We start from the raw sequence: 14,117 nt of genomic DNA on the forward strand, positions 1-14,117 counted from the left end.
TCGTTTTGCCATTGTTCACCAATACTTAAAATGAGTTGACACCCAAAGTGCCACAGCTGATGCCATCCAGGAGATGCATAGATACTTAGCAGAGGGTCCCAGGATCCTATGATATACTGGAAAAACCAAAAGACAGTCTGTCCAAACCTCTTCCGTTTTTCATTACAATTTCTCTGCACTCCAGCGTCATCTGTGTGTGAGCGGGTGTTTTCTACAGCTGGAGAAGTGATATCAAAAAAGCGTAACAGACTTAATATCAAAACGTTGAAACAACTTTTTTTTTTTTTATTAAATTTTGTAAAAAAAAAAAAAAAAAAAAAGCCAGTCCACAAGCATCCTCATTCACAACATGTTTACTCAGAGGTTATTACGTTATGATACAGGTTCACATACTTTTTTGACTGTATCTAAGGAAAAAAAAACAAAGATATTTTAAATTGAAATGAAAATATGAAATAATACAATGCAACACACAATGACTTAAGTTGTATTATTGTGTATACTAGGTCATCAATCAGTGTCAGTTAAGTCTGTCAACTAGGTTGCCTGTAGGGATTTTTAACGTCCAGCAAGTGTCAGTATTTAGTGACACAGTATCAATACAGTTTGGCAACGTGTCGAAACGCTTCATGACGCCTCATCGACCATCACTACTCCAGAGTTTTGGGATAACCGTCCAGATACTTCAGTTTGTTTAACGTCTCCATCGAACACCGAAGAACCTGGTCGGACTAGTCCCCCACTCCACAAACGCATCGATAAATTCACTTCCGGGTCGCATGATGCGTGGACAATCAGCGGCAGCCGCATCAATTTCTTCTCCATTTCTTTGAACCAAACTTTATTGAACAACAGCAGCGTTAATGGAGCAAATGAAGAGATGTGACTGTAGTAATATTTTGCAAATATATAATATTTGGTCATCAGTGTGACTAGAAACAAATTAATATTGTAAACAGACAAGATATAAACTTTATTATTTTCTGAACAAAGTTTCATATGGTAAAAAACTCAATTTACTTTAAATGATAGGAGAAGGTGGACTTTTTGGTTCTAATTAAGCTGAATAAAAAGAGTAAAACTCTTCTTTTACGTGTGTGGGCCGTTAGTTTGTTTAGTCTTAGTTGATTTGCAAAAAAATTTATTAAAATCGGCCACGATGGAGTTTCTGGATCACTCAAGGAAAACAAACCTTGTAGTTATTTTTATTTTTCTAACAGAATAAAGTTCAAATACTGAGGAAAAAAATCCTAATGTTGAGGAAATGCATCAAAATAACAGAAGGCGATCCTGATGCATATCAAGTGTGCGTCCACAGGATGTTTAAATGCTAATAGATTTTCTTCGTTATTGATTATTATTCCAAAGTATAAAGCTACTTGCTCATTTACACGAGACATGGCTTTGCATCAGAGTCATTCAATTTTAATAATAAAATTTATACATTTTTTCTCATTAATTTGACTTTTACTATAAAAACTATTCAGCTTCACATCCAGCGTCCTGCAGAAGAGTTCATCCCACTTTAACTTTTCCATGTTTTGCAGCATTAAAAACATAAATGTCAATAAATCTGCTGAGATTTTATTAAGTGGAGCAAAATGAAAATGTAAAAACAAATATCTGAAAAGTGTGGCATGCATTTACATTCAGGACTCTACCCTTTAAATCCCCTAAATAAAATCAAGTACATTTTACTAAACATTTTTATTTATTATTATTAATTATTAACCTACAAATAAATCTGATTAATAACCCAAAATATAAAGTAACCCAAGAACTAACTTTAAATTCAAAGTAACTCAGAATAAAAAGCTCCAAGATTCTGTTTAAAATCACCGAGTTTCAATCTGATCATCAAGGTTTTATCTGGACTTTGTGTTCTTTATGCTGTGAACATCAGAGCTGCTGTTTGCTCACTGAGATCTTCATCGGTAGGATTTTAACTTTACCCACAGTATAGAAGAATGGAAACATCTTGTCAGTGAAGGTGTGTGTGAAGGTGTGTATGTGTGAGTTAGTGTCCAGATCAGAGAAGGACAGCTTTCCTCTGTCCCAGTCCAGATTCACTCTGATCCTCTGGAGCTTCTTCTGGACTGAGAGATCCATGCGAGGAGATGAAGGAGACCGTGCGTAGTATTCACCTTTATAGAACAATACAACCAACCTTCCAGAGTATAAGAGTCCCTTCCTCTGGACAGACTCTTCTATCACACCAACTGCCCAGCGTTTCCTGTCTCCAACATCAACATCCCAGCTGTGGTTCCCTGAGTTGAAGCCCTCAGAACTCAGGACAGAACACCATGATCCAAACCTCTCTGGATTATCAGGAAGCTGCTGTTCCTCTCCTTTGGTGAAACTGGTCAGATCTTCAGACAGGATGAGGTCTGGATGAGCGGTGTTTGGGTCCAGGATGAGAGGAGTGTAGGAGACCATGTTCTCCATGTTGCTCCAGATGTTGAAGGCCAGGTTGCCCAGATCTTTGGCCTGGTCTATCAGATCTCCTGAGGGCAGCTGAGGATCCCCCAGCAGGTGGCAGCGCTGGACTCTTTCCACTGCAGCCTTGTAGTTGTGCAGGAATGAGACGTCTTCAGCTCTCAGCTCCTCCTCTGAGGCTCTGACTGTGTCTGAAAGAGTTGCTATCTCTCTGCTCAGAGCCTCCATCTTCTCCTTCATCATCCCACTCTTCTGCTCCTCTTCCTCCCTCAGTGCAGCCAGCCTGGCCTCCTCTTCCTCTGCTAGAAACTGATGAAGCTTCTTAAACTGCTCCTTAATCAGCCTCTCTGTGTGTCGGGCCTGGACCTTCATGTGTTCTGCTGTCTGGTCAAACTCCTCTAGAACTTTCTTCCTGAGCTCCAGGTTCTCCTTTAAAGGTTCCAGAGTTTCCTGAAGGTTCTTCTTGTGTTGCTGAGCAGCTTCATCGATGGGTCTGAATCTGTGCTTGGTGTGTTTCTCTGAATCTCTGCAGACGAGACACACTGGCTGCTGATGGTCCTGACAGAAGAGTTTGAGTTTCTCAGAGTGCAGACTGCAGAGATCCTCTGAAGCTCTCTGGTCTCTCTGCTGTAGGAAGGTCTCACACAGGTTCTTCAGAACCAGATTACAGGGTGGAATCTCCTTAGAAGATCTTCTCTTACAAACTGGACACTCTTGTGCTGCTTTCCCTCTCCACCAGTTCTTCAGACACTCCTTACAGAAGCTGTGGCTACATGACAGAATAACCGGATCCTTAAAGACGTCTTTACAGACCGGACAGCAGAGATCCTCCTCTAATCTGGAAGCCATTTAGTCTCTGAGTGAAGCTAAAAACACAGAAGGTCCAGTCAGTCTTGGTTCTCCTCCCTCCTCTATTAATGTCCCTCAAAGTGACTCTGATTGATGTTCTGGTTCCAACTCACCTTCAGGGTTGGAGGTTTCCTCTTTTTTCTCCAGGACTCAGACGAAGCTCCTGATTTTTCTCTATATGACAGGAATGAAAACTTGTTCCAGGTTGTTTCAGGTGTGTAAGGTGAGAGGCGGAGCTTAAACCTGTTTTTTTTTCTACCAAGGTTTCATTTTAACTTTGCTTGCAGCTGAGCAGGTTCTCCTTCATTTTCACACATCTGATAAAAACAACCTTTTTCTTTGTGGGAAGAGGAGGAGGAGTGGCAACCATCTTTCAGTCTGATTTATTAATTAGTCCCAGGCCAATTAATAACTACAGTTCTTTTGAACATTTAGCTCTCAGTTTCCCTCATCCAAACTGCAAAGCAATAAAACCTCTTCTGTTTGTTGTTTTGTATCGTCCACCAGGCCCTTACACTCAGTTTTTGGATGAGTTGTCATATTTCTTATCTGATTTGGTGTTAAATACTGATAAGGTTATTATAGTGGGTGATTTTAACATCCATGTTGACACAGAATGTGATAACCTTAGTGTAGCCTTTAAAACTATCCTAGATTCAATTGGTTTTGCTCAAAATGTGCATAAACCGACGCACTCTTGGCTCCATACTTTAGACCTTGTGCTGACATATGGCATTGATTGTAAAGAATTAACAGTATTTCCTCACAACCCTGTCCTATCTGATCATTTTTAATAACATTTGAGTTTAATCTAACTGAGTTCTCCACCCCCAAAAGAGGGTTCCATTATAGTAGATCTTTATCGGATAATGCTGTATCAAAACTTAAAGAGTCTGTCCCCTTTTTAATATCCTCCGTATTGCAGAAATGCCCTGTAGATGGCAGCAATGTTGTTTCTTCCAATTCACAAATAGATGTCTTTGTAAACGGTATGACTTCGTCATTGTGTTCTGCATTAGACAATGTAACTCCCTTGAAAAAAAAGGTGATTATTCACAGGAAGCTGGCTCCTTGGTTTAATTCAGAGCTGCGTTCCTTGAAGCACAATGTCAGGAAATTGGAGAGAAAATGGCACTCTACACACCAAGAGGAATCCTACCTAATCTGGAGGGACAGTCTATTGTTGTATAACAAGACCCTTCGCAGAGTTAGAGCAGCATATTTTTCATCATTAATTGAGGAGAATAAGAATAATCCTAGATTTCTCTTCAGTACAGTTGCCAAACTTACCCAGAGCCACAGCTCTGTTGATCCATCCATTCCCTTAGCTCTTAGCAGTAATGATTTTATGGGATTCTTCATAAATAAAATTGATTCCATTAAAAATAAAATAATTGGCATCCTCCCAAACATGATTACTCCATCCTCAGTAAGTTAGGCAGCATTGGAGGAATCCTTAGAACCTGCGCAGTGTCTGAACTGTTTAAAAGCAGTAGAGCTTTCTGAGCTATCTAAAATTTTAGCTTCATCTAAACCTTCTACCTGTATGTTAGACCCAATCCCAACCAAGTTGTTTAAGGAGGTATTCCCTCTGATCAGTGGTCCTATTTTAGACATGATTAATCTATCCTTGGTAAACGGATATGTACCACAGGCTTTTAAAGTAGCTGTTATTAAACCTTTACTTAAGAAACCATCTTGGTCAAGATGAGTTAGTAAATTACAGACCTATATCTAATCTTCTTTTCTTATCTAAAATTCTTGAGAAAGTAGTTGCTAATCAACTATGTCAACATTTACAAAGTAATGACCTACTTGAGGAGTTTCAGTCAGGCTTTAGAGCTCATCTTAGCACTGAAACAGCTCTGGTGAAGGTCACCAATGATATTCTCATGGCCTCAGATAATGGACTTGTGTCTATACTTGTCCTGTTAGATTTTAGTGCTGCATTTGATACAGTTGATCACAATATTCTCCTACAAAGACTTGAGCATACTGTAGGGATTAAGGGAAAAGCATTAGGCTGGTTTAAATCTTATCTGTCGGACAGATTCCAGTTTGTCCATGTTAATAATAAATCCTCCTCAAACTCTAGGGTCACTTGTGGAGTACCACAGGGTTCAGTCCTTGGACCAATTCTACTTACTATATATATGCTTCCGATTGGCAAATTATCAGACAGCATGGGATTAATTTCCACTGTTATGCTGATGACATAACAGTGGAAACATGGAGTTTTATTGCTGAGGGGGTGGGTCAGAAAGAGAATTCCTCTGTTCAAAACAGATTTTCCCCTCCTCCTAAAAACATGGGATAATCTCACCCTTAAAAAGATGTGTTCAGACTTTTTAAAGTTAGACAGACTTCTCCACCGTGCGGGAAAACATCTTGATTGGCAATGTAAGACTCTGTCTCCATATTTAATTTCTATGAATTAAATATGCATATTACACTGTTCTACCTCTTGATCAATGTTTCCTCATTTATAGCTAAATCCGCAACTGGGAAAGATAGGTTTTTAATAGACATGTAACAGCAGCCCGGTAAAACCCAATCTTATCATGGTGCCGAAACCCTCGGATTTTGGATGTGAGTTAGAGTCTGTTTGAAAATTGGACACGAAAAGAGGACTAATTCTGCAGCATCACCGGTCGACCGGAAAAATGTAAGGAGATATTTCTCCATTGGCAGAATGTTAGCTGTTTAGGCCAAATTTCTGTGGTGCTGTGGTTTAAGTTTTCAGCCGCCAGGCTGTTTGTCTTAAATGTTATGTTTGTTACGTCTTGTCTAATATTTTGAATGTCTCGGTTGTGAATGGGATCCATGTTGAGTGAGAGAAATTGGTGGGGCCTGTGGATCTGCAGAGAGTGCGGGTTTGTCTGTGTGTGTGTGTCTTCATGAGGGTGTGAATTTCTCCACGTGCATGGGCCTCAAGATAAGAGCAGTGACTGGGGGGCAGATTTAATTTTGTTAAGTAAAAAGTTATAAGTAAAAATATGGTTGAAAATAAAAACTAAAGGGGAATTTGGAAATCATTGATGCATTAATGATGTTTGTTGAATTGCAGGACAAGTTTCAATGCAGACAAGCGATTTGAGGTGTTGGTTGCAAGCTGATTGGGTGAGTTGCATTGGAGAGCATGAACAGCTGCATCTTGGTGAGTTTTGGAGAAAATTTTTATTTTAAACTGTAGCCTAAAAGTTAGTAAGTGGTTAGAAGTTTGGGAAAGTTGTTGAAAATTTGGCAGAACATTAAACATCTGTTTGAGGCATTATAAATTGGGAAAAAACAAAAAAGGGAAAATGCCTTCTGTAATTTTAACTAGCATTATCTATTGCAAAATAGCGTTTTAAAATGCCTAATGAATGTATATACTTTCAGACATGAAATATAATTCGCGATTAAATAGTGATTAAAAGGTTTTCGTTGTTTGATAGCCCTAGTTATAATAGATAAATAAATAGATATAATCCGTCAGACTTCAATCTAGCTGTTTAATAGAGAGTAGTAAATCCTATCAGCTTTTGCTCATTTGCAGGCCTGGGAAAACCACAGTAAGCAGAACTAAACAGAGTTAAAAGTTGGGTTAAACTGTACCTTAATAGTGTGTGCAAACGGATATTGCGGTTGATTTGACCGATTTTGTTAACCCTGCATTTAGTCATGAGTCAGTTTTGAAGTTATCCTCAAAAGAAGCAGCTAAAATTGAGGAATTTATGACTAATGTTAATGGTTTGCATTGTTTTATTATAGATACTGATATTGCAGAACAGCAGAAACTAGTAGATACAGTAAATATTACGGGATCATCACAGGACGGTCCCCAAACTATTCATTATATGTAATCGCATTTTCATAGTCCCACGAAATGCAGATGCCCTTGTCACACCGTTTTTTAAGAACACAGGAGTTTTCTAGTTGTTCACTTGGTAACATGCAACTTCTGATGAATAAACTTCCCAGTATCAGTGCTGGTGGTCGAACATGGCTGGCTGAATTACAAAATTTAACCAAAGGCTTACAACTGGCTCTCGGTGATTTTAGAGCCATTTTAAGACTTTCTGTGTCTGCGTCTGTAATTGCTGTCATCGAAAATGTTGCTCAATCGTCCCACATGCCTGATGAAACTTTATTGTCTTCAGTAATTTCTTCCTTGGAAGATGCAATTGTACAACACTTTCCATTATACACATCAGTTGAGCTTCCTAAATTTGACTGGGACCCACAACAGCGTCCTGCAGATAACATAACTCAAGCTGCAGAGAAATGGATCAAACACACAGGTGTGGATCCTAAAACAAATTGCTCCAATCTGCGTGAATTATTTAGAGGGGCAGTTTTGGATGGGGTTCCTTCTTTAGTGTCCCTGCTTATGAAACAAAATCCTGATATGCCTGGGTGTTCGTATGCTCGCTGGGAAACCTGTTTGATCGACTATTTGCATATGGCTCAAAGGGAGGATAGAAAGTCGAAGCAAGACTTAGCGGACTTGCAACTTCAATTACTTAAATTACAGTTATTAGAAGCAAAGCGGAAAGTGACCAAGAGAAAGCAGGAGATGACACAAATAAATTTCTCTGCGGGTGTATCATGTGGTGCTCAGACCCTGATGGTTCCACCACAGTCTAATTTCATTCATGGAGGGGGGCCACCTCCTCCGCTTTTCTGTTTATTTGATTTCAGATTTGTTGTTCCTGTGTATGGATGTGGATCTCATTGTGACAGTCAGTGCAGACATGGAGACAGGACCAGGAGACCGAGTAGACGGGGCGGAAATGTCAGAACTTTTCGACCATCTACGGACATCTGCTTTAAATGTGGTCTCTCTGGGCACTGGGCAAGGGACTGTTTCGCATCACCAAATCCTGGCATGAAGTCCCAATCCAATCTCACCTCCAGAAGGTCAGTACCCCAGAAAGGGGATAACGCTCCCATGAACAATGTTTCCTCACCCTGGAGAAGTGGCCAGCGCTCATGAACAGCGCAGATCCCAAACTGTCAAGGGAAGTGACTGTATGAATTTTTGCGCACATTGGAGCCACCTGTTCATCAGACACTGAGTCATGGACTGAGACTTTGTCACTGAGGTGCTTGCAGAGACGTTGTAGCGACCTACTGCCACACTGGGGGAAGAGATGTACAGTTCCACGCCTGGAAGCCTTTAAATATGAAGTCTTACCTCCGATCTCATGTTTGCCTAATCTGTTGCATGTCAATCCGAGTCCATCTCAGGTGCCGCAGCCTGGTATCAAACATTTTCTAAGGTAATTCAGACAATTATTTTTAGCCATATACTACTGAATAAATTTCATGGCATGTGATATTGGCTGATATGTGTTCTCATATTTTTATGTTTGAGCTCCTAGGCAAACGATCTGGAGCTGGGTAATAACTTCTTAAGGCAGCCGATTGAGCAAGATACCAGCAGTACAGGTTTGCGGTTTTGAAAAATATACTGCTGTCTCTTAAAATGTTTTACTGTGTAACTGATATGTTCCTTTTAAACATGAGTTTTAATTCTATTATGTCCAGGACCGTATTGCTCATAATTGACAGCAGAAGGTGTTTTTTACCATCACAATTATTAGCAGAAAGTCCACTGGGGTGGGGATATTTTTCACATTTAGGGTTCTGTGATTCTGCATGCTCACAGCTGCATGCCATAAATTTACAGACTGGGAGTTCTTATCAGCTTTTACGACGCGGGGGCCTCTCGCTAGCATGCACAGCGGTGTTCTGGGTGAGACGTCTTGTTTTTCAACCAAACACTATTCATTGCAGAGACTTTTTAGGTTACACAAATTAGTTAGGTTATTTCTTATTAGCTCACAAGTATTGAAATTTTTCTATTGTACAATATAACTGTTGCCTGCTAAAACATATCAGATTTTCACCAGAATTTGCTGTTACCAGGTGTTTTATTCAGGTAAAACCCAATATTTTATCAGTATGTAAGTACCTTGGAACATTCAGCATTTTCATACCATCAACTCGCTGTGAGCAAATTAGTTAACAGTCATCATTTCAATGGGTACACTGATCTTACACAACTTTTGAAGGACTTCTTGCAGATCTGTGGTATTATGAACTTGCATTATGTTTTGATTTGAATCCAGGATATAGGGCAGTGTTTTTCATACTTCAATTCAGATAATTGTTTGCAGTTAATTGATTCCCTCCAATGACTAATACTATTCTTTGTTAATGTTTTGTAACAAAATTAATTTTGTTCCAAGCAGAGGGATATGACATAAACATTTATATGATAACACTGTATCGTAAAGTAAAGTTATATAGATCTTAAACTTTATATCAACCCTTGGCACAAGTAATTTGGATGAAGGGTTCTTGTGCAGGACCCCACGGAAGTATGTAACTGCATTGTAAATCAGATAACGGTTGTTTAAACAAAAGGAAAACCCCCAAAAGACCTTACCCATAGCTCTGAATGTTTGTTCAGTTGACTCCCAAAACAGGCCGGAACCATAAATTAGATTTAGTGGGCAAGTGTCAGACACCACGTATCTGCTAGAGACAGATTCTATGAGGGGGGTTCTTGGAAAACGGCTTAAACAGTTTAAGCAGGACAATAAAGTGAATGGTAAATTAAATAGAAAAACTACATAAACTACAAAAAACTGGATAAAACAGATAAACAGAGGGTAACTTAATGCATATTTAGTTTAGTTTAAAATCATTGGTGTGTCAGGTAGGTTAGTTAAGGTTTCAAAGCCACATATATCTGTTAAGTTAACTGGATCAGGATTTGTAACAACTAGATAGAACGATAAGTAACAAAATGGGGGTTTGGTACAAAACAGTGCACATCAAATGATGCAAAAAGGTGGATGCAGGACTTTTTGACATGAGGATGGCATCTATTGAAGGTAAACTAAGTGAGGAATTCATTGCAGGATGACTTTAAAAAGTGCTGTAAAATTAACGGATGAAGGTTTGCGTTTTCTATGGGATTAAAACAGGAATTTTTTGCAGCACACAGAGTGGACATGTGAAATAATAATAGAGGTTACAGAAATGGTGTGTTTGAAGTGGTGCAATCTATGGCAATTTTTCAATCCAAAGCAATTCTGACATTCTTACAGGAAAATGTACTTTGATTTCAAACTAAATTAACTAATTTTTGATTCCACAGACATGGCGATTCCCACCAGAGGTATAAAGTTTTTGTGCAAGCATTCTTTTACAGGACAATCAGAGGCCCAGCGTCAGGAAAGAGGAATTGTGATAAAGTATCTCATTAACTATTACATTTATAAAATAGGTTTCCCATAGGCTGGAGATGGAACAATGGAAGGTGGTAAGGATTAATGGGGAGAATTCTAAACACAATTGGCTAAAATTCTGTGCACAGACTAAATTGAAAATGGGGTCAAAAAGCTGTGAAGTGTGTTTCTTGTGGGAGTGTTCGGTTAATTTCATTACAGGATATGTTTCCATATGACTGAAAGGAGCTTTTCGGGACCAAAGTCAACCTCTGGAATTACAGGAAGCACACGACATTTGATATCTAAACAGTTGTTGTGTAAGTTTCAGGAGACATGAAATTAGGAGAGTCCAAGTATGTGAAGGGAGTCCACCAACCCCCAACCTCGAAGTATGCACGCTAAGGTCATCAATAGACAGATGTGGTGGGCCAGAGGTCAGGGGCCCTTCACATTCCAGGAGCCATGTGTATCAGCAACTGAGGGTTTAAGGGAACAACACTGGCCAGACTTCAGGTCAGGCTGGCTGACTGGAAGGGTTTTCAACTGCCACACACCCGTGCCACCCTGCAATGAGGGCAGCTCGAGGCGCCGATTGCCACTCGCGGATGAGGCAGCTGGATGTTTTATTTTGTTTTCGTTTTTTATTTTTAATATAGATTAACATACTGTTGTGTGGAGACCACGGTTGGAACACTGACTCTTTAAACCATGTTCTTTAAAGGCGAGAAGAAGACATCTCCGAGATGCAAGACATCATGACAACAATTGAATGCATTGTGTAAAAAACAAAAAACAAAATGAGAGTTTTGTAACCACTGCATATGTCTTATAAGTTCCATATTCATAAGGTGTTCAATATTAGTATTGTTAGACTCTTGGTTCTGCATATCATGATAATCATTTTATTCTGTGGTTTGATCTGAGTGTAGTGCTTTCACAGGTTATCTTAATCTCTAAAAAGACATCTTGTTAATCTAGGTTAGGATTCTTAAAGTCATATTTAGATCATATAATAGTTTCTGGTAGTTGCACATTTAGCCTTGCACCTCTCGGATAAAGGTGCTTACTTTTCTTAATTCTATTAGGTTTGAGATTCAGATAGGTTTAGTAGCTTTTTAGCTTATACTTGGGTTACTTTACATTTAAGGGGAACATTTGAACTTTCATGAGTCGCCAACAGAGGGGTCAGTGGGTTACAATATTACATATTACCATTTACATTTTGTTTAAGGGTTTCAAGACATAAACTTAGTTTAGCCTAGTTATTGGTTTGATCTGATGATCAAAACAGAGGGGTTGTTAAGAATTAAAAAATATATCTTAGTTGGGGTTACTGAGGAAAGCAGAGTGGTGTCTGTCTCTCCCTGCTCCAGCGTAAGATACACATGGAGTTTTATTGCTGAGGGGGTGGGTCAGAAAGAGAATTCCTTTGTTCAAAACAGATTTTCCCCTCCTCCTAAAAACATGGGATGGTCTCACCCTTAAAAAATGTGTTTAGACTTTTCAAAGTTAGACAGACTTCTCCACCGCACGGGAAAACATCTTGATTGGTAATGTAAGACTCTGTCTCCATATTTAATTTCTATGAATTAAATATGCATATTACACTGTTCTACCTCTTGATCAATGTTTCCTCATTTATAGCCAAATCCGGAACTGGAAAAGATGGGTTTTTAATAGACATGTAACAGCAGCCCGATAAAACCCAATCTTATCACAACCCACCCATTACAGGATGAACTCATGACCAGACTACTGTGATGTATGTATTATTGGCCTAATCCTGCTTCACTACTAAAGGCCCATTTTTACCCCGGTTTAAGATTTGACAATAAATGAGGAATCATTGATCAGAGGTAGAACGGTTTAAATACATATTTAATTCATAGAAATTAAATATGGAGACAGAGTACATACCATTACAAGATGTTGTTCTCACCGCGGTGGATAAGTCTGTCTGTCTGAAGTAAGTTTTACCAAGACATTCCTTTCATCAACTTTAAACTCCTCCTGCATGGCTCAGAGGGAGGATGACTGATCTCCTCTCCTTCTGACCAGCCTCCTCAAGGCAATAAAACTCCATGTTTATCTTACGCTGGAGCAGGGAGGGACAGACCCCACTCTGCTTTCCTCAGTAACCCCAACTAAGATATATTTTTAATTCTCAACAACCCCTCTGTTTTGATCCCTCAAAGATCAAACCAATAACTAGGCTAAACTAAGTCTATGTCTTGAAACCCTTAAACAAAATGTAAATGATAAGATGTAATATTGTAACCCACTGTCCCCTCTGTTGGCGACTTATGAAATCAAATGAAGTTTAAATGTTCCCCTTAAATGTAAAATAACCCAAGTATAAGTCAAAAAGCTACTAACCCTATCTGAATCTCTAACCTACTAGAATTAAGAAAAGTAAGCACCTTTATCCGAGAGGTGCAAGGCTGAGATAAATGTGCAACTACCAGAGACTATTATATGATCTAAATATGACTTTAAGAGTCCTAACCTAGATTAACAAAATGTCTTCTTAGAAATAAAGATAACCCATGAAAGCACTACACTCAGATCAAACCACAGAATAAAAAGATTATCATGCAATGCAGAACCAAGAGACTAACAATACTAATATTGAACACCTAATGAATATAGAACTTATAAGACATATGCAGTGATTACAAACTTCTTTTTTCTTTTTCTTTTTTTTTACACAATGCATTCAATTGTGGTCATGATGTCTTGCGTCTCAGAGATGTCTTCTTCTCGCCTTTAAGGAAGATGGTTTAAAGAGTCAGTGTTCCAACCGCGGTCTCCACACATCTGTATGTTAATCTTTATTAAAAATAAAAAACGAAAACAAAATAAACTTCCAGCTGCCCCTCCGTGGGTGGCTATCGGCGCCTCGAGCTGCCCCGTTGCCGGATGGCACGGGTGGGTGGCAGTTGAAAACCCTTCCAGTCAGCCAGTCTGACCCGAAGGTTGGCCTGATATTGTTCCCTTAAACCCTCTGTTTGGCTGGTACACACGGCTCTGGAATCAGATGGGCCCCTGACCTCTGGCCCACCACATCTGTCTGTTGATGACTTTAGCGCGCATTCTTCGAGGTTGGGGGTTGGTGGACTCCCTTCACATTTCTCCTAATTTCATGTCTCCTGAAACTTACACGACAACCGTTTAGATATCAAATGTTGTGTGCTACCTGTAATTCCGGAGGTTGACTTCTGTCCTGAAAAGCTCCTTTCAGTCATATGGAAACATATCCTGTAATGAAATTAACTGAACACTCCCACAAGAAACACACATCACATCTTCCATTGTTCCCTCTCCAGCCTATGAGAAATGTAATAGTAAATGAGACATTTTATCGCAATTTCATTTTCCCCGTCCTTACGCTGTCCTGTAAGAAAATGCAACGACCACACAAATACGTTAATCTCTGGTGAAGATTCCCCTGTCTGTAAAATCAAAAATTAGTTAATGCAGTTGTGAAATCAAAGTATAGTAACGAGACGCATGTGGGGCCTGTTCGTGTTGGACCAACCTTTTGTCTAAGTTTCCTTGAGACAGTAAGTCTGCTGCCTAACCTTTGACCGTTAAATGTAATTTCTT

General features: G+C 39.3%; 1 protein-coding gene across 1 annotated transcript; it reads right to left on the minus strand.

The window, feature by feature from the left end:
• Positions 1-1,571: 1,571 nt before the first annotated feature.
• On the minus strand, positions 1,572-3,412 carry LOC118567177 (nuclear factor 7, brain-like). The gene is made up of 2 exons (XM_036151635.1): positions 3,399-3,412; positions 1,572-3,302 (listed from the first exon to the last, which is right to left on the minus strand). The coding sequence occupies exon 2, from the start codon at positions 3,283-3,285 to the stop codon at positions 1,900-1,902; it is 1,386 nt and encodes a 461-aa protein (XP_036007528.1). The 5' UTR covers positions 3,286-3,302; positions 3,399-3,412; the 3' UTR covers positions 1,572-1,899.
• Between the last annotated feature and the right edge of the window lie 10,705 nt (positions 3,413-14,117).

The sequence above is a fragment of the Fundulus heteroclitus genome, chromosome 20, assembly GCF_011125445.2.
Source record: "Fundulus heteroclitus isolate FHET01 chromosome 20, MU-UCD_Fhet_4.1, whole genome shotgun sequence".
NCBI lineage: Eukaryota > Metazoa > Chordata > Actinopteri > Cyprinodontiformes > Fundulidae > Fundulus > Fundulus heteroclitus.

Excerpts from the sequence above, each read along its gene's own strand:
- LOC118567177 (XM_036151635.1), bottom strand. The coding sequence starts at position 3,285 with ATGGCTTCCAGATTAGAGGAGGATCTCTGCTGTCCGGTCTGTAAAGAC.